General features: G+C 45.6%; 1 protein-coding gene across 5 annotated transcripts in view; it reads right to left on the bottom strand.

Annotated features, from left to right (window-relative positions):
- CFAP54 (cilia and flagella associated protein 54) overlaps nucleotides 1–20,833 on the bottom strand; it is a 264,824-nt gene that overhangs the window by 175,660 nt on the left and 68,331 nt on the right. For 4 of the 5 annotated variants that reach the window (XM_053252437.1, XM_053252438.1, XM_053252440.1 and 1 more), the window contains exons 19-22: nucleotides 17,836–17,910; nucleotides 17,614–17,735; nucleotides 15,384–15,554; nucleotides 10,708–10,800 (exon numbers count right to left, since the gene is read on the bottom strand). In XM_053252437.1, coding sequence (XP_053108412.1) covers nucleotides 10,708–10,800; nucleotides 15,384–15,554; nucleotides 17,614–17,735; nucleotides 17,836–17,910 — 461 coding nt within the window. The remainder of the gene's footprint in view (nucleotides 1–10,707; nucleotides 10,801–15,383; nucleotides 15,555–17,613; nucleotides 17,736–17,835; nucleotides 17,911–20,833) is intronic. The other variant, XM_053252439.1, reaches the window with a different exon arrangement.

Raw genomic sequence — 20,833 nt, 5'->3', positions numbered from 1 at the left:
GAATCATAGGAATTTCCTGTGTTGTGGTCATATCCCCATGTGGAATGAGGCATCCTTGAAGTCTAGTTGCAAGCCATTCTTCTTTTACCAGGAGGAGAAAAACAATTATTGCAGAATCAGTATCTGAAACTTTCTTGTGTGGATGAATTTGTTGAGGGAGCATAAATCTAGGATAGAATGGAGACCTCCATCCCTTTTGGGGACCTGGAAGTACCTGGAATAGAACCCTGCCCACTGGTCCTTTGGAGAAACAGGACCTATCACTCCTCTGGACAAGAGCTCTTGAATTTCTAGCTGCAAGGTAGGAGTAGTGTGGGTGTATTTTATCCCCAGGAAGGGGAAAAGGCTGTGAAACTCTACGGTGTAGCCAGCGGAGATGATACTTCATGCCCAGGTGTAGGATGTGATATGATGCCAGGGTGTTAGGAATGGGTTAAGTCTGAAGGGTGCAGAAGTTCCAGTGGGCAAGGGGACCAGGGAATCAAAGATTCTGCTTTGATTGTTCCTGGTTTCTTGTTTTTTGGTTTTGTCTTTGTTTCTGCGGGAAGAAGCGCCTCTGTGTGTGTTGGAACGATTTCTGGTAATCCCTGTGCTCAGATCTGTTGTACTGAAACTTAGGCTTGTCATACTTTCTAAACTTCTGGGAATATTATTGTTGAGTAGAAGAAGTAGTAAAAGTTTCGGCTGTGAATTTGGCCTTCTTCGTGCGCTGCATTGTTTCATCATCTTCTCCATCAAAGGGGAAATATTTTATCTTGTCCTGCATATCTTGCTAGAGAGAGGATTAATGGGAGTCAAGCAGCATGCTTATAGAGAGAGATGGCTCTGGCCAGTGTGTGAGTCTCTGTCTCCATGAGGTGTTTCGCGGTGCTAAGGTGTTGGTGTGTAATATCAGCCCATTTTGAAAGAACCTCCTTGAACTTAGATTAGATTGTTTCAAGAGCATCTTTAAGATCATATTTGAGGTTTTCCCAAACTTAGTAGTGATACTTAGCCATGCAAGCCATATAACTCATTATTTTCACAGATAGAGAAGAAGAGGAGTAAACTTTTCGAATGACAGAGTCTAGTTTCTTTTCCCCCTTTGTCAATCTGGGCAGAGTGTTTTTGCCCTGATCTGTTTCCCATAGCACAGTCCACCACCAATGAATTCGGTGGAGGGCATCTCAAAAGAAGTTTGCAGTCATCCCCTGTAAAACCTTCCCAGGCATCTAGAGGTGCATGTGGAAGTAGACAGAGTGTCCCATGGTGACTTAGCAGAGTTGACCAAAACTGGCAGCACTGGAAGTGCTGCAGGGTAGAGGCAATGAAGTTGTAGACAGGGTCTTTGACTTCTTGGGCCAGCAATTTAAGTTATAAGCCAAGTACTCTGGCCATATCAGCAACCTGTATTCAATAAGAGTTAGTCTCCTCAGCTGGAGAATTGGATGGGTTGTTTGGTACACTATTGTCAGGAGAGGGGTCCAACAGAGTCTCTCTTATGTGTGGTATCATCATCGGATTCAGAGGTAGAAGCATAATCATCATTTGAATCCTGTTTCTCAGGAGTAGGGGCTACTTCCCAGGTTGTTGTAGCAGCTTGCCTTATAGGGGAAGCCAGGTTGTCTGTTTTGGTTGGCTGTTCTGCAGGGGGCTGCGTCACAGGTGCGGGTATTGCCAAAAGCCAAACTTTGGGGTCATGCAAAAAGTTCTCTATGATATAACAAATGCACCAAGCTAACAAGCCAACAAGCTAACTATCCTCAATGAACTTTTCACCCTGCACAATTCCAGCCTTTTGGCATGAGCTGGTCATTTGCACAAGCAGAGTTTGGCAACATGGCTCCAGGCCAAAGAGTCAGGAAGGCTGCATCAGGGTGTTGCCAATCACTCAATTTGGGAGACAAGCCAGCTGATAGACCTATCAAAAGTAAAGCTGTCTTGGGCGGGATACTCCAGTCCAAGTGATAAGGTATAAGTGCTCAGTAAAGAAGGTTAAAGTTAACTGAGTGACTGGTAAAGATAAGGGAGGACAACTCATCATAAACAAAAGTGTCACATCTTTGCACCTAAGACAACTGAGTTTCAAGAGGGTAGGCAAACATCTCCATTTTTATCATTCATATAAACACTTGCATAGCTTGAACTCGTCTTTGTCTTCCAACCATTTTGGGACACACCTGCATTAAGCCCACCCTAGCAATGGACACTTTTGTTTCGCCAAACACTCCTTACCCTTCAGGGTGGGAATGCTGCTTGATTGACCTGATACTGCCCCAGGGTATGATTTGTAGAATATTTACCCTGAACAAGCCACATAGCTTCAGAATCTGTTGGACCTGGTTGGATGCTTGCTATCCATGAACAACACACATGAGATGCGCTTGTGGCCTCACTCCTTCTTCCCCTCTCGACTCTGCCCTACTCCTGAGGAGGCACTCTGCCTGACCTTTGTACAACTAATGCACTAGGAAAGGATAGGTAACACTCACACCCTAAGCTATCTCTCTGAGTCTGTCTCGCCTCCCTCCTTGCCTCATTCTCCACTCTCCAGGCACTATTGCACCAAGAACCTTTAAGTAAGATACAAAGCCTCTCTCGTCTTTCCAATATACCAAATTCGCTTAAAATGATACTGTGTCAGAGCTGCACCACTAGTTTTAGTTGATTTCCCCACACAGCCAAAAGCATAGCCAGAGCACCTAGGCAATTGCTCCGGTGCAGTTCTGGTAATAAAAGGTCCAGAGGACATTTGAAAAATGAATCTTTGATCGTAGGAGATGTCTGACTTAGGGAATTGATGGTGGATTTTATTTCTTTAAGCTGCCACATCTTGAATTTCTCAGTCATAAGTAACAGATGATGAAGGCACGTAGGGTGGATCTTTGAACCTTCCCGTTCTCCTGATGTAACCAGGATTAAGAGCACCTGGCGAGCTCCAATAATCTGTCCTCCTCCTAAATTGGGAGCAAGAAGTGTTAACTTTCCTTCCAAGGGTGACTTTGGAAAAAAGATGGGGAGTGTACAGGTGTTGCTCTCACCGTTGAGGCAAAAGCTGTTTTAGGACCTGCACAGTGTTGGATCCAGCCTCTTCATCAATGTCAAGACCATGTAAGATGAAACCCCTAAAAGTTGATCCAGAGGGTGCCATTATCGGTGATCCAAGGATGATGTTGTATAGAAGACGGAAATCCTTCTAAACCAACAGAGTCGATGCAAAATGACTCTCAAAGGCAGGCAATCAAGATGAAGGATGGCGTAAGGTGGTCTTTCAGTGATGTAGGCTCAGATGGAATCAGTATTGGAAGCGATATCAGAGAGGCATGAATTCCAGAAAAGCTGAATGTAGAAACTGATAGTTTGCTAGTTTGCTTAGAAAAAGATAAGCAAATTATGCAGGTGTGGATGTTGTGATCCTCCCTGAGGCAAAGCAGACAGAAGTCATGTTTGTTGGAAGAGGGAAGGGTCCCGCAGCAGGAGGAATACCACTTAAAAGTTATTTTAGTGTCCATTAGACCAAGAGAAGGCAAACTAAACCAATCTGTGAGGCAAAAAGTAGTCAGAAAAATGATCTGAAGTACAGAAAAAGCACTTAAGCAAACCATCAAACTTTTGTCTTTCAGGAACCAAGCACGACCAAGTCGCAAATCTCGAGGGAAGCACTCGCAATGGCGGTCAAGAAAGAACTGAGCAAGAAACCACTCTGGCAGCAAAGTAGGCTCCTCATGCGAAGGGCAGAGCTTCAGAAAACTTCGAGGAGCTATTGCACAGGTGCAAAACCCACACTGTGAAAGATACCTGATCACCACTAAGATCAAATTGTTATCTTTAAGCAGAGCTGTATCTTTGTTCCATCACATCACAATATCTATATGAAATAATTTTTCTGACATTAATCCTTGTTAAACGAAAACATCTTACAAATCAGAAATACTATTGTCTTAGGCATTTTCTTTACACCTGGAAAGGCTTCAAAATCTACCATTACTTTCGTAATTACCATCTAGTAGTGACTTAGTGAGTCCTGCCAGATTAGCATTAATGGAAATACCTGAATCTAAATCTGTCATCTCCAAGGTCACAGATCCTTTAATCTGTAAATGTGTTTTGTAGTTAATTTGTTGTCTTCTATAAAGTTGCAGTCATAAACTTGTATTAGTAAACTGATATAATCTATTACATATTTTGAAGAGTTTGTGCATGTGTTTGTGCAACAAAAACAAGTCATGCTTCCCGATTACCTACAGACATCAAATTTTGCATATACAATCCTGCCACTAGTTGCTAATGTTTGCAAAGGCCCATGAACGTTGGTTCTTCTAGTGGTCATCTGTACTTCTACACATATGGGCTATGCGTCTGCACAGAGACCTCGTCGGAACCTAACAAGCTCAATTTCTCCTGCTTTGGGCAGGAACCCCGCCCCCAGCCGCTATATGTGGCTGCGCCACTCCTTATCCCCTCAGTCACAGAGTCCAGTTTCAGCGAACACTGTGGGGAGGATGGGAAGGCATATAGATGACCACTAGAAGAACCATCATTACAGGTGAGTCACCTGTAGTTCTTCGACGTGGTCTCTGTCTTCTACACATATGGACACATAACAAGCAAACACCCAAGGAGGAGGGAAGAAACAGAGGCAACATGTAAATAACCAGAAAGATTTTTTTCAGAACAAGTAAATTCAACTTGTAAGAGATGTAAGTTTGGGCAGGGTATAAATTTAATAAATAAATAAACTGAAAATAGATTACAGGACACTCCTGCCAAATACAGCATCATTTCATGCTCTAACATCAATAGCATAATGTTGAATAAATTAGTAGGGCGAAGCCCAAGTAGCTGCCTGACATATAGTGTCCAACGGGACTGCAAGGTCAAAGGCCACAGAGGCCGCCACGGACCTAACAGAATGTGCCTTCACATTAGCAGGCAACTGCTTATTGGCCAACTGATAGCAGAGTTCAATAGTGGAGACTATCCACCTGGACAAGGACTGGGCTGAGACTTGGAGCCCTTTACGCAGCCCATCGTACAACACAAACAAGGAGGGAGACTTCTTCCACTCAGCAGATCTCTGAACATAAAAGGACAAGGCCCTTCTAACGTCTAAATGGTGAAACCGTCTCTCCGCATCCGATGAAGGATTTGGAAAGAACACAGGCAAAGTGAGTGGGGACGAGCGGTGAAACATGGACACCACCTTTGGTAGGAATCTGACATCCGTCCTGAGTACAACCGTGTCTTTATGGAACTGCAGGCATGGTTGGTCGGCCCTCAGGGCCCTCAACTCACTTACCCTTCTGGCTGAGGTAATTGCCCCCAAAAAGGCGACCTTCCAGGTCAAGATACGTGGGTCAATAGAAGCCAAAGGCTCAAAGGGTGGCCGTAAAAGACCAGTCAACACCACAGACAAGTCCCAGGCTGGCGACATGACCGGATCATCCGGGAACATGTGTGTCAACCCCTTCAGAAAACTTTTAACCATGAAAGTTTTAAAAGACTCCTTAAGGGACAAGTGATAATTACAAATATCCTGTACAGAAGGATTAAAGGTATCAAACCCATGCAGGGCAGCAAAGGACATAAAGTGAGTCTATTTATGGTCATAGGACTTCCTCATGGATTGCTTCTGAGCAGCCATCAACACCTCCTTCAGTCTCAATGGGATGTCAGCAGGACCCGCCATGCAGTCAAGGGGAGGGAACGAATATCCGGGTGCAGCACTCGTCCCTGTTCCTGGGACAGCCTGAGAGGAAGGCGCTTGTAGTCCACCGCCAAGCGCTTCAGGGTCAGAAACCAAGGCCTCCTGGGCCACCATAGGGCTATCAGGATTGCCCTGGCCCAATCCACCCTCAATTTGCGTAAGACCTTCGGAATGAGAGGAAACGGAGGGAACACATACAGGAGACGCCCGTCCACGACAGGATGAAGGCATCCCCCAGAGAACCCTCGCCCTCTCCTCCCCTGGAGCAATAGAGGGCACATTGTGCATTGTCCCTGGAGAGAAATAGGTAGGAACCCTCCAATCCACAAATATGTCCCTCAGAACACCCTGATGCAGCTCCCACGCGTGGGAGAGCACAGTCATCCTGCTCAGAGTGTTCGCCTGGACATTTAGCACACCCTGGATATGGACTGCCTGAGACAATACCCCGTGAGCCAGGCACCAATGCCACAGGTCCAGCGGCAGAAACAGAAGGATCCTCGAGGACGTGCTGCCCTGGAGATTGATGTAGGCCTTCATCATCATGTTGTCTGTCTGTATCAGCACCGAACGGCCCCCCAACAAGGGCAAGAAGCCTTTGAGAGCACTGAAAATGGCCAACAGCTCCAGGTAATTGATGTGCCGAGTCCGCTCCAATGTCCACTCAGTTGAAACCCGTCCAAGTGAGCTCCCCAGCCCAGTTCTGATGCTTCCGTCATGACCACTTGGCTGGCTGGAAGTGTCTGGAAAGGATTGCCAACACTCAGGTGCCGGAATTCCATCCACCACTGTGCAGTTTCCTGCACCCAAGGAGGGAGCGAGCGCTCTAGATGGTCTGGATCCCGAAGGGGGTTACCATTGTTGAATGACGCACATCCAAAGACGCACTTAAGGCAGAACATAAGTGGTCGATGCCATGTGGTCTAATAGGAGTTGTACGGAACACATGGTCTGCGGGCCCCCGGCCAGGAGAGCGGCAGCTAGCCTCCAGAGAGTCACTATGCGGTCCCCTGGAAAGAAGACCTTCTCCAAGGTCATGTCAGATATCAGCCCAATGAACTGAATTCACTGGGTGGGTTCCAGCTGAGATTTTTTTAAGTTTATCTGGAACCCCAATGCCTCCAAGGTATCGACCATGGTTTCTAGGGCAGTCAGAACTGCCCACTGGGTGCTCACCACGACCAGCCAATCGTCCAGAAATAGCAGTACCTGTATACCTTGCTCCTGCAAGAACGTCACCACTGGGGCCAAGCCTTCATAAAGACCCTCAGTGCAGTGGTGAGGCCGAAGGGCAGGGCCTTGAATTGAGAGGGGATCCACTAAGTGACAGGCTGAATCAAATTCCTGTTTGGACACTTGAATGGCTTCCCTAAAAAAGGATTTTGCAGAATCCCTCTTGTCCTGCAGAAGGAGATCCAGGAAGGGACCCACTTTCTCCCACAAAAAGTGGTTATATCGGGCATTATTATTTATTTTTACATTTATATCCCACTCTTCCTCCAAGGAGTCCAGAGCACTATACTACATACTTAGGTTTCTCCTCACAACAACCCTGTGAAGTAGGTTAGGCTGAGAGAGAAGTGACTGGCCCAGAGTCACCCAGCTAGTATCATGGCTGAATGGGCATTATAGGCCTGATAATTTGCCAGACGCAAGTGTAAGGCTGCAGTGGAATAAAGCCTTCTCCCAAAGGAATTTCTTGCCTTCTTTATCGCTTGGGGTCGACTGGCTATGACCCCTGCAGCTCTGCAAGGAAGCCTCCATAACAATAGAGTTCAGGCTGGGGTGGCTTTTCAAGAAGGCCGTGTCCTCCTGGAATTGTACCCTGTAGAAGTTCTCAAGGCGCCTATTCGGTTGAGAGAGCGTATTAGGCTTCTTCCAGTGGGCTTTCACAACCTTCAACAAGGCCAGGTTGAAGGGCAAGGCAGCTGGCACCTTGGCCTCTGAGTCAATCCAGCTGAACAGGGGGTCCAGCTCACCCTTCTGCTGGTTACCCAGGTTCACTCCCAAGGCCGAAGCCAAACGGGCCACATAGGCCATGTACAGCTTGAGATCTTTCAACAAGGAGACCTGCTTAGAATCCAATTGGATATCGAGCGGGGACAACCCCAGGGAGACAATCTCAGAGTCCTTAGAGCTATCCTCGCTGTCAGACACAGGGTCCAGCAGGACTGACAGGTCCTGGGTTGTGGGCATCGAACCCGAGGGGGAGCCCGGCATGCCAGCAGGATTGTCTGGTACCGAGGCCGGGGGATCCGATCGCAGCCCCCGAGCCGGCACTATATCTTGGCGCAGAGCAGGTACCAAGGGAAGCACCTCACCACAATCCTCTTGATCCCGTGGGGAACAATGTGGTGAGCAGGAACATTGTCGCCCTTCCGAATGTGAGGGGGGCTCACACCAAGCCCTCAGCACCATAGACTGTCTGTACCCAGGCTCCTCCAGGTAGCGCAACCCACAATGGGACTGAACATAGTCTGAATAGTCCAATCTACAGTCCACCTGGTATGTATCATAGGAACCAGGGTCTTGACGCCAAGAGCTATAGGAACACTCAGCTTCTAAGAGGGGGGAACGATACTCCATCGTACGATATCAATCCCGATGATCCCAGGAAAGATCCTGCCTATAAGTCGAGGAGCACTCCTCTTGATATCGATGCGGGGGCGATCTACGTCTAGGCAGCCATGAAGCACCCTCAGCAAGCTTGGATGGAGAGTAGGTTTCTTCCTCAAATGAGGTATATTCCGGCTCCCCCACCACGACTGAGTCGAAAGCCTCTGCTGCCACAGGTGAATCAGGGAGTGTCGATACCGAAGATTTCTGTGTCAAACTAACCAAGGCCATCTTAGCCTTCTTAGGTGCCGGGGCTGTTGATTTCTGGGCGTCTTCCAATCTCTTCGTCTTGGGAATCTGGGGCAGTTGTTGACCTGCTGGTAGGTGTTTATGTGACTTAGTCTTCTTTTTCTTGGCCTTCGACACCGATCCAAACGAGTTCGGGGAGGCCTTCTGCACCGTAGGGGGCTGATACGAAGGGAGCTCCTCTGAGTGTGTCCTTTCACTCAAATCTACTGAAGGCCGAGCATTTGAAGGCGTCAATACCGATACTGGGGTCTGGCCTTCGGTCTCCACGGCAGCAGCTGCCGCACAGTCCGCCAGTATCAATGCAGCCATTTTCAACTACTGTTTCAATGCTAAGGCTTCCGAAGAACGGAGAGCCAGATCCCACAAGGCTGTGTACAAGCAAGAAGCCCTATTTCTGCAAGCCTGTTTTGTAAACTTCTGAGAGTGCAGACAGGTCTCAACAATGTGGGACTCCCCCAAGCACAAGAGGCACTTGGCGTGCGTATTGGGGAAGGAAGCTTCGATCCGCAGCGGACACACTTTTTAAAGTTCTTTGTGCCCAGCATACACGCCGAAGACCAGCAGGCCACCACACTCCATCCCAGCCGGGACCGGAGCTTCAAGCAAAGGAAAGCCTGTTAAAATAAAAACGCCAAAGAAAAAAATGCAACTACATGAAGATTAAATAAAGAGAAATCAGAAAAGAGAAAAAACAGGAGAAAAAAACCAAGGGATATCTAGCACTTACTCGTTGCCAAGCTGAAGATTCCACGATGTTTGCTGAAGTGCAGACGAAGAAAGACTGAGGGGATGAGGAGTGGCGCAGCCGCATACAGAGGCTGGGGGCGGGATTCCCACCCAAAGTAGGAGAAATCGAGCTTGTTAGGTTCCAATGAGGTATCTGTGCAGGTGCATAGCCCATATATGTAGAAGACAGAGACCACGTCAAAGAGGTATGCTAACTTTAATCTTCAGTACTAGGTTTTTTTTCCCTTCCCCAGAGTCACCTTAGCAGGGAAGATGCAAGTAGCTCTGAGATGAAGGGGGGAATAAGAGAAGTGGTTGATTATGTCATAAATGCACAAGCGCCTCACTAAAGCAGGGAAACACGGGGCTATTTCTTTATGCACTTCCTAAGCAGGGAAATGCTTGACTAACAAGCAGAAGGTTGCCAGTTTGAATCCCCGCTGCTACTATATCGGGCAGAAGCGATACAGGAAGATGCTGAAAGGCAACATCTCATATTGTGTGAGAGGAGGCAATGGTAAACCCCTCCTGTAGTCTACCAAAGAAAACCACAGGGCCCTGTGGTCACCTGGAGTCGTAATCGACTTGATAGCACACTTTACCTTTACTTTACAAGTGGGGTCGGCATTTAGGTGAACTGCTTCCCAAGTGAAAGCTCCAGGTTCCCCCAAGCACATAATAGCACTTACATTTATAAACCGCTCTATAGCTGGAAGCTCTCTAAGCGGTTTTACAATGATTTAGCATATTGCCCCCCAACATTCTGGGTACTCATTTTACCGACCTCGGAAGGATGGAAGGCTGAGTCAACCTTGAGCACCTGGTCAGGATCGAACTTGTAACCTTCTGGTTACAGGGCGGCAGTTTTTACCACTGCACCACCAGGGGCTCTGAGGTTGTACACATTTCTCTGGCAGATAAATGACCAGCGTCCTCCCCTCCGCCGTGCCACATGCTCACATGAGCGGTGGTACGGTGAAGGGAAATGCTGGTAGTGGGAGGACTTACCCCTCCCACATCCCAGGATGCCTCAGGGCATGAGTGCAGTGGCTGCTCTCATTAGAGCAGCCGCCATGCTCAGTGAGGCCACTCCTTCCCCCCAGCTCGCTGCCAGAAATGGCAGCAGGCCAGGGTGGGAGGACGGGTATTTAACCTGGCAGTGATTGCCCAGAACCTGTGGTTCGCTTGTCTGCCGGCCTCAGCTAAACGCTGGGTTAAGAAGTGAGGTATGGGACGGGGGCAGCACTCCCAGCACTTCACATGCTGGGCTGCCCTAGCCTGGGTTAGGCTGCACATGTGAATACCCTTATATTCTTCTTTCCCTTCTTTTCAGTTAGCACCTCTTCTGCCCATGCCAGCAATAAGGTTCAGAAGGAGAAAGCAGTCAGACGAACACATTAACAAAGAGGCATTATTACAGATAATCTTACCATTTCTGCTGTGTTCTCAAGATTGTAATGATTTAACCTGACTTTTGGATTGCTTCCTTCTGCCACACATCCAAAAATACTATACCATGAAACCTTTAAAAATAAATAGACAGACAAGTGAAATATATGAATCAACAGCAAACTCTGCTTTAACGAGAGCAGCCACCACACTTGTGCCCCAGGGCAATCTGGGATGTAGGAGGGGAAGTCCTCCCACTCCCAGCATTTCCCTTCACCGTACCACTGCTCATGTGAGCATGTAGCATGTGACAATCCTAAGAATACTTATTAGCAAGTAAGTCCTATTAAATTTAGGACTACTAAATAAATACGTTCACATACAATTAGGCAGGTCAACTGCCACTTATAGGAAAAATATTTTCCAAATCATTATAATTTAATTACAGTTTCTAAATATATTTTATTTTTATTATTATCAGATTTATTGGTGATATGGTGAATCCATGGAATGGTTCATCTTAATATATCATTTGGAAACTTGGACACCGAGAGCAAAGTAAGAATGTGCAAGTTTAAAAAACTGTATTTATTTATTAAATATATATGAAAAGCTGCTTGTTTGTTGTAACAATTTATGCCCCACCCTTCCTTGTTAAAAAGAGGCACAGCAGCTCACAATTTAAAATTGAGGTCATTCACACTACCAGGCTGGGTAGGGATGGGATGGACAGGGGTGGGGTGGGGTGGGCAGGTGGAGTGGAGACGGCTTGGCTTCACTCATCTTCTTCCCAGATGACTAGCAAAATGTTGGTGGGAGAGCCGTCTGTGCTCCCACATGATCCATTATCGGAGAGTCAGGACAAGGCGTCCCGGCTTCCAGGTATCCCACAATGTACCACGTGCCAAGCACAGTGCACTGGGGGATTCCTTCAGGAGACGGATGCTCTAGGCACCCATCTCTGTGTGCAGCCGGGCTGGAATCAGCCCAATCTTGCACATGAGCAAGAAGCCTGGATTAAGGGAGTGCTCACTCCCTTAGTTTTAGCTAAAATCCAGGCTAAAAGCTGGGCTAGGCAGTGCTGCCCCACCAGGATAAGGCCCAATCCCAAAGGTTCTCTCACACAGCTTTCCTTGCCTGGGTTAGGCTGTGTGTGAGTACAGCTTCATTTTTAAACAATATACCATACCAATAAAAACAACATAAAACCAATAGTCTAAAAACTGATCTAAGTTAAGAATTAAAGATAATGGAAATATTTGCATTGACATGTACACATACTTTCTTTACATCAATGATTGCATTACTGACTAGACCACTGAAATTAGCCATCTGCAGATAGTATGGCCATGGTTGCTAAAGGTTAGGTCACATCTTTTCTGCATACATAATAGCCGCTAAACAGTTTGCTCATTATAATTAATTTAATTTCTCACTTATACAGTTGCGACAACATTATGGTTTAACACTTGCCTAGCACACAAGCAGCATGGTGTGGAACCTGATTGTCACATTATGTAACTTAAAGGCTGAATGTGTTTTTGTCTCTATAGGAAATTATAAACTCCATAACATACATAACATCACCAACTCATTGCAGGTTGTTTAAAAAGAAAAATGTTTATTGACTTATTAGTCTCCAATATAGAAATGTCTCACTCTCTCCAATAATGTTTATATCTAATTCTAACTTTGCTACCATTTCTATTAGCTGTGAGGATACCTAGGCCATGGAATAATCTCTGTGATAGTATCGAATTAATACAGCAATTTGACCTATGCAATAATTTGTTCCAGAGCAGATAATGAAGCTGTTTGTGTTCCCATAGGAACCCACAGAAATACATCAATAAGTCATACAAGATACAATACTAATTGTCAAGCAAAATATATTCATTTTAAGGAAAAACAAATCATTTGTCAATCTAAAAAGTAATTAAAATGTTGAGCTGTATGGACTTAATATTTAAATATTTTATTCATCTATATTTCAACAAAATTTAGAATATCAACTAATAAAATCTAATCCATTTTTCTAAAAATAGAAATCAGAGTGGTGAATGTTCTGGTATACAGTGTATCTGCAATTTTAAAAAAACTTTTAAAAGAACATAGAGAAAGGAAAAAAGCTGAACACGTTATACCACCTAGTGGTGATACCTTATATTTGTGAAAAGGTACTATGCAGAAAGAAAATGTTGGCGCTGCATATGCAAAAGATGACTAATTTCTCTTTTGTCAATTAAAAAAATGTAAGCACAAAAATATTTACTGACAAACCTTAAATGTAAAAGATCTAATAATGGATGAATATCTTGTCTGATAATGAAAACTGAACAAAAAAAAAATACTGAAGTGTATTCTCTATAAACAAAAGTATACTTTGATGAAAACAGAATGTACATTTAATGGATGCATAATCACTCTCCAAAAAAGTCAAAGTTAACCAAGTGTGGTTTAGTCTAAATATACAGTACTAGTATTTTTAAGCCCGTTAAAATAACGGGCGCTAGTACCTTCTTCTTTTTTCCCCTTTCTTCCTTCTCCCTCTCTCTTGCCTTCCTTTCCTTCTTCTTTTTTCTTTTTCTCTCTCTTTCATTCCTTCCTTTTCTCTCCCTCTCCCTCTCTTTCCTTCCTTTCTTCCCCCTCTTCTCCTTCCCTTCTTTCTTTTTTCTTTTTCTTTCCTTCCTTTCTTCTCTCTCTCTCTCTCCATTTCTTCCTTCTCCCTCCCTCTCGCCCTCCTTTCCTTCCTTTTTTCCCCTTTCTCTCTCTCCCTCTTTCCTCCCTTCCTTCTCTCTCCCTCTCCCTCTCCCTCCTTTCCTTCCTTTCTTCCACCTCTTCTCACTCCCTTCTTTCTGTTTTCTTTCTCTTTTCCTCTTTTCTTCCTTTAACGGGCTCGCTCTTTGGGGCTGGCTGCTCCTCCCTCCCTTCCGTCTTTCTTTTGTCCTTCTCCCTCCCTCCTTTCTCCTTTTTCTTTCTCCTTCCTTCCTTCCTTCCTTCCTTCCCTCTTTCCTTCTTTCCCTCCCTCCTTCTTTCTTTTGTCCTTTTCTCTCCCCTCACTCTCTTTTCTCTCCTTCCTTCTTTCCTTCTTTCCATCTTTCTATTGCCCTAATCCTCCTGTTCAGTGTAGAAGTTACTCTCTACAAAGATAAGTCTTGGGATTCAATCTCATCTTTATGCCACTTGCCCTAGGAATCCTGACCTCGTAATCTCACACCTAGGAAAATGGGTGGGCCATGGACTTGGTTACACAACGGGAAGGCGGAAGGGCACTCTGTACATGTTCTCGGTCACTCTTGAGGAAGACTTCGTTCCCACGGGCCAAAGCGGAACCTTGTCATTGTAAACAGGTTGCGGTTCAGCGTGCCTCTGACTGACAGCGAAGAATGGGTTCCTGAGAGAGAGCAGCGGCAGGAAACAGCGGCAAGAGCCCCTGCTTCACTGCGCGGGGTCGGAAGACTGCGGCGAGGTGCTGTGAAATCAGGGAGGAGGCGGAGCTGTCGGCTGCACCTGGTGGCGGCTGCTGCTGGGTCCTTCCTTCCTTCCCAGAGTGCCTTGCCTCTTGCTGGGCTCTCCCGCCGGGAAAAGGGCTAGCCGACCTTTGCTGCCGAAAGCTCGTAGTCCTGCTGGCGGCCTGGGAAGGCGGGCCCCTGCCAGGGGTGTGTGTGCTTGGCCGCGCTGAGGCGGTGTCAGTGAGCGACCACACGTTCCCGGGCAGCAGCAGGAGATGGTGTGTGCCGCTTGCCTGTCGCCCAGCAGCACTCGGGGCGTGGGCAGCAGGGCCAGCAGCACCTGCAGAAGCCGCTGCTGCCACAGCCTTGGAAAAGCGGCTGCTTAGCACCCCTCGCAGACCCGAGGTGATTCCCTCCCGGCGGCGTCTTGGCAGCCGAGAGTAGGAGGAGGAAAAGCCAGGGCTCCCCTCTGCCCTTCCCGGTCCCCGCCTCTCTTTCTTTTTTTCTTTTTTTGTGTGTCGCCATTATGTTTCCGCCGCTGGTCGGGCCGGTCTCTTCTCCCCGCTCTAATCTCCCTGCCGCTTCAGTTTTTAACTCCCGCCATTGCCGTCTCTGCTCTCCCGGTCCCCCCGCGGGCCCGTCTTTTTACTCTTTTCTTTTCTCCCCGCTGGTTTTTTTTTGTTGTTGTTCCCCACTGCCGTCTCTGCTCTCCCGGTTCCCCCGCTGCCGCCTCAGCCCTCCTGGTTCCCCCGCTGCAGCCTCAGCCCTCCCGGTTCCCCCGCTGCTGCCTCTGTCCTCCCGCTCCCCCTGCTGTCGCTCAACATGGCCGCCCGTGTCTGGGCAGCCGTATCTTTCTCGGACGTTCTGGGCATGCGCTCTGCGCATGCCCAGAACGGCCAAGAAAGACACGGGCCGAGAAATGACACGGGCGCACACCCAAGCCTTTTATTATAGAGGATGGCATGCCAAAAAGCATTATCTATCTATCTTATTTATATACCACCTGATATATACATCTCTAGGTGTTGAGATATAGGGATCTGCATAAGCCAGTTTGGCGCCTCCTTAAGGAAGTGCCAGATCAGCTCGGGTGCCTGCATACGAGTTTGGCAGGGCGGGGAGTGGCAGGGTGGTGATGGAGCAGGTAATGAGCTGCTTACCTGCCTTTTAGGGGAACTGCTCCCCACCCCACTTGCAGCTGCACAAGCCGTTCATGCACATCCCTAGTGATATCTACATCTGATAGATACATCTCTAGGCATTACCTTCACAGGTGGCGCAAATGGAGCTGGCTTAAATGCCATGGAGCAATGTGACCTGGAAAGCAAAATAGGAGGAGGCGGAACTTTGCTTTTCACACTACTTGCAGGTTGTTGCAAAGTGGCACATAGTGCATTTTGTTCAGCTTCTGCCTTCTGAATTAGAGTAAATGCTTCCTGTGATTGAAAGTTAAAGCCAAAGAAAATTATTATTTGGCACACACATGCTTCAGATACAAATAAGAAAGTATAAATAATCAGTCATAGAATCATAGGGGTGAGATCAAGAATGCTCTAGTGAACAGCTTGTTAGGGTGTGTTCAGAAAGGCAATTTTTCACAAGACCTATTGTCGACTCGACATTTGCACGAGAAGGAGGCATACACTGTGCTGCATCTGGTGATCTACCACTGTTTAGCACTCCATTATCTAGCTTTTTTTTTAAATGAAAGTTTATAAGTTATAAGTTACTCCATTAGACTGGCCAGAAATAATCATTGCCCCCCTTCCTAGACATTGCTGTGCCCTTCTCTTTTAATACATTTTTTGCTTTTCTTTGCTTTTTTCTTAATAGATAAAAGGTACTATTATGTATTACTATTGCTTAATGCTATTATGTACTACTTATATACATAAATATTATATACGCCTTGGAATTGTATCCGTTTTCTATACAATTAAATATTCAATTCGGTTTAATATGTTTCTCATCTTGAAACTGAAAACTGCATGATTTAATTGGATGTAATCAACAAAAAGATGCTTGTTGGCTTCAGTTTGTTGGGTCACAATGGAGGAATGAGTCACCCAGTTAACAGTTCATACACAAATATGAAATTTTTAAAAAAGATTCAATAAATGGTTATCAAAATGTTTAATTGAAGAGCTGATGTAGCATAATGGTTAAGCACTATCAATCAGGAACTCCTGAGTTCAAATCTCAACTCTGCAATGAACTCACTACATGGCCTTAGGCAAGTCACTCCCTCAGCCTTCCATCTGTAATAGAGAGGTATCTGCCATTACACCTTGCAGGATTATTATAAGGATTCCAATAAGAATAAGACCTGTGAAGTGCTCTGAATATTTGATAGCACTCTAAAAAATGGCCCCCCCTTTCCACCCCCCTTTCTGTGTTCTTGTGTTAGGTTCCTGCTTTTTCCAGTCTAGTGTAGGGAATTGTGGGACCCCTCCCATGGAGTGAATTTTGGTGGTCCCACCTGCTAGGCTGGTGGGAGGGGTAATGAATGCCCTCCTGCATTCCTTGGAGAATTTGGCAGCCCTGCTATACTTAGTAACTAGCTGGGCCAGGCACGGAACATCTGTACCTCCAGCCAGCCCACCCACCGCCACTGCTTCCCCCCGCCACACACACACACACACACGGCCGGCTTTCTGGCTGACCAGATGCTTTCTATCCGCCCGCTTCTCCCCATACACACTTCTGGTGGGCCAGCTGGCTGGCCCACTTCCTCTCCCCATCACCCCGTGCTTTCTGGATGGCAGGGCATACAGATGCATTTTACGTCAACTATCTGCTCTCAGATCAGAAGGAGGAAGTAACATTTAAAGTTGCTAAGTTCTGTGAGGCAGCTAAGAAGGCTAGACAACAGATGGTAAATCAGATTATGCTAACGGGAAATTGCTGATTAGGATGAGTCCATGTTCCTGATTATATTATGTATATATTATTACTTTATTACGTGTATTATTATGTATGTAAATTTTGGTCTATGACCGTAAATAAACATGACTGACTGACTGACTGATGGCAGGCCAACTAAAAAGCCGGCCCGCCACCTCCTCCCGCCCACTCCTGGTAGCGGCCACCTCCTCCTGGCGGCCAGGCTAGCCCACTGCCACCTCTTGCTCCCGCTGGCTGGGCCGGGTCTGCCCGCCTCCTCCTCCTGGAGGCTAGGCCACCCGCCACCACCTCCTGCTCCCACCAGCCAGGCCGGCCCACCACCACCTCCTCTGGCTGACCAGCTGCCACCACCATTGTATCCCCATCCCCATCCGCCAGGCAGCTGCTCGCAAACTCTCGCAAGAGCTGCCACATGATAGCGATGGGTATGTTTAGGAGAATTATATATAGAGAAGATTAAAATACCAACAGGTTCCTCAGAGTATTCATTTTAAAGGAAAATGCTTCAAAATCAATTATGCTACTGACAAACATAAAAAGAAATGCCATAATATTATTACTTCCATTAATTGACAATATAATTTATATTACCTCAAGGAGCTGGTTTGCAGAAGTATTGGATAATCCTACGCAAAACATCAGTGTAGCCTTGTGCATGAAGTAGAGAGCTTTGGACAATTTATTCTTTTTAATTTTCTTCATTATATCTGGCTCTGCAATACATTTTTTTAAAAGCAAAGTGGTAATTCCTCATACAACTGTAGTAAGGTACTTTAACACTATATTTTCACCAGTTATATTAGTGTGCATTACCTGTTAAATATTTGGGCTGGCTCGCATCCTTCACAGAAGACTTAGATTTTGTATTTTTCTCATCAGTTTGAGTGCCTACAAGGAAGTGAATATTAGTTTATATTATGCATACTGTTTGCTTAATTTTTAGAATGTGAGCCCTTTGGGGACAGGGAGCCATCTTATTTATTTATTATTTCTCTGCGTAAACCGCCCTGAGCCATTTTTGGAAGAGTGGTATAGAAATCGAATTAATAATAATAATAATAATACGAAGCCAGAACTAGACAACACAGGCAGAATCTCCAATTCCAGTCGAATCAGAGACGTTTCTACCACAGCATAGAAGGAGAAACTGCAAGAAACATAGAAACACCAAATAAAGAAGAAACAGTGCAATTCTGGGGAAAATTATGGGATAATCCAATAGATTATAACAAAAAAGCAGGCTGGATGAAAGAGGTCAAAAAATGTAACCACCAAATGCAAGATCTAATAATAACACCAGAATTAATAAGTGAAAAAGCAAAGAAAATTAAAAATTGGACTGCACCAGGCGACGATGAACTGCATGACTTTTGGCTTAAACACCTAACAAGCCTTCATAAACAACTATCAAAACAGTTCAATCACAATTTGCAAGGAGGTGATATTGAACAATGGCTAACAACTGGGAAAACTCATCTCATCATGAAAGACCCAGCAAAAGGTGCAGTTCCAAGTAATTATAGACCAATAACCTGCCTGCCAACCATGTTCAAATCATTAACTGGAATAATAGCAGATGAAGTGATGCAACACTTATTACCTAACAAACAGCTTCCAGTTGAACAGAAGGGAAATTGCCCGAACACCAGAGGCACAAAAGACCAGCTGCTGATTGACAAAGTGATTTTACAAAATTGCAAGAGAAGAAAAACCAATCTAAGTGTTGCATGAATTGACTACAAGAAAGCCTTCGACTCATTGCCTCACACATGGATACTAAAATGTTTAGAAACAACTAGTGTCAGTAAAAATATTCAGATATTTATTTTAAAAAGCCATGAGCATGTGGAGTACACAGTTAACAATCAATGGCAAGACACTTGGACAGGTTAGCATTAGAAGAGGTATTTTCCAAAGGGACTCACTATCCCCTCTGTTATTTGTAATCGCCATGACTCCACTTTCACAAATACTAAACAAAACAGGCCTCGGATACCAAACATCTAAAATATCAAGTAAATTCAACCATCTGCTGTACATGGACGATCTGAAGTTGTATGGAAAGTCCCAGTCAGAAATCGAATCACTGCTAAACACTGTCCGTATATTCAGTAGTGATATAGCAATGGAGTTTGGACTAGACAAGTGTGCTGCATTAATAACGAACAGAGGGAAAATAAGAAAAACAGAAGGAATAGAACTGCCCAATGGAAGCAACATCAAGAACCTGGAAGAGAAAGAACCTTACAAATACTTGGGCATTCTCCAGGCTGATAACATCGCACACACTGAAGTTAAAAGAAAAATTGGAAGTGAATATATCAGAAGAGTTAGAAAAATCCTCAAGTCCAAACTCAATGGCGGGAACACCATACAAGCCATCAACACCTGGGCTATACCTGTTATCAGATACACTGCAGGAATAATAGACTGGACCCAGGCAGAGCTAGAGATGCAAGGTAGCATGGATGATACACTGTAACATCTGCAAAAAATACAAGCTACCTGTAGCCAAACATTGGTGGGACCATAAAATTGAAAAAGTGGTAGAAAATGAAGATGCAAAAATATTATGGGACTTCTGACTACAAACAGACAAACATCTGCCACACAATACACCAGATATCACTGTAGTCGAGAAGAAATAAAAACAAGTTAAAATAATCGACATAGCAATACCAGGGGATAGCAGAATAGAAGAAAAAGAAATAGAAAAAAATCACAAAATACAAAGATCTACAAATTGAAATTGAAAGACTGTGGCAGAAAAAGACCAAAATAATCCCAGAGGTAATTGGCACCCTAGGTGCAATTCCAAAACAACTTGAAGAGCACCTCAACACCATAGGGGCCACAGAAATCACCATCAGCCAATTACAAAAAGCAGCTTTACTGGGAACAGCCTATATTTTGCGACAATATCTATAATAACCAACAGTATTGATGATAAAATTCAGCCATCCCAGGTTCTTGGGAAGGACACAATGTCTGGATAAAACAAACCAGTCAATAACACCTGTCTGACTGTGTAAACAAGAAATAATTAATACAATACACAAGGCTCAGTATTGGTCCTATATCTGTGCTTCCACTGTGATACCAAGACTCTCTTCTCCATTTCATTTCATTTCATTTGACTCTTTGGAGTGTATAAAATTGGAGTGTGCACCACTGGGATGTTCAAGGAACCAGTTCAGCGCTCCTTTTCTGGATTGCCGAACCAGAATGCTGTCGACCAGCATTCGAATTGGTTCAGAGGGTGGGGGCTAGGGGTAGCTTTAAATGACAGGGAAGAAGCTGCCTACCTGCCCATCCCTGCCCCACCGCTTTCTCCCTGCCGTGCATACAGGCATCAGCTATTTTCATGGAGACGCTGAACGGGGCTGCAAGGAGGAACACTGCAGCCCCTCACCCATGCTTTTTGGGAGAGCGTCGGAGGGGAGAAAGTGGTGGGGCAGGGATGGACATGTACGCAGCGCCTTCTCTGCCCCTTAAAGTACCCCCCCCAGCCCTCCCAGGAGTGCATGGAACCAGGGGGTTGGAGGCATCTGTCCACCAAAGGAGCGAATGGCAGACTATGGCAGGTACTGTGAGCCACTGAGATTGAGGATCTGTGTGGGGGTGGAAGCTGTGCAGGAACCAACTTTGAAGGACCCTGGATCAAAGGTGGGTGTGTTGGAGAACATGCATCATAGAAACCATATAGCCAGGCTCTGTGGCAACAGCAACGGAGTACCTGGGTTGCTAGAGAAAGAAGTGATTTGATTCTGCACTCTGGCTTGAGTGGAATTGAACAGAAGACCTAGGAATT

This window comes from Hemicordylus capensis, chromosome 5, assembly GCF_027244095.1.
Source record: "Hemicordylus capensis ecotype Gifberg chromosome 5, rHemCap1.1.pri, whole genome shotgun sequence".
Classification (NCBI taxonomy): domain Eukaryota; kingdom Metazoa; phylum Chordata; class Lepidosauria; order Squamata; family Cordylidae; genus Hemicordylus; species Hemicordylus capensis.
This window is presented reverse-complemented; position numbering and strand designations above follow the sequence as displayed.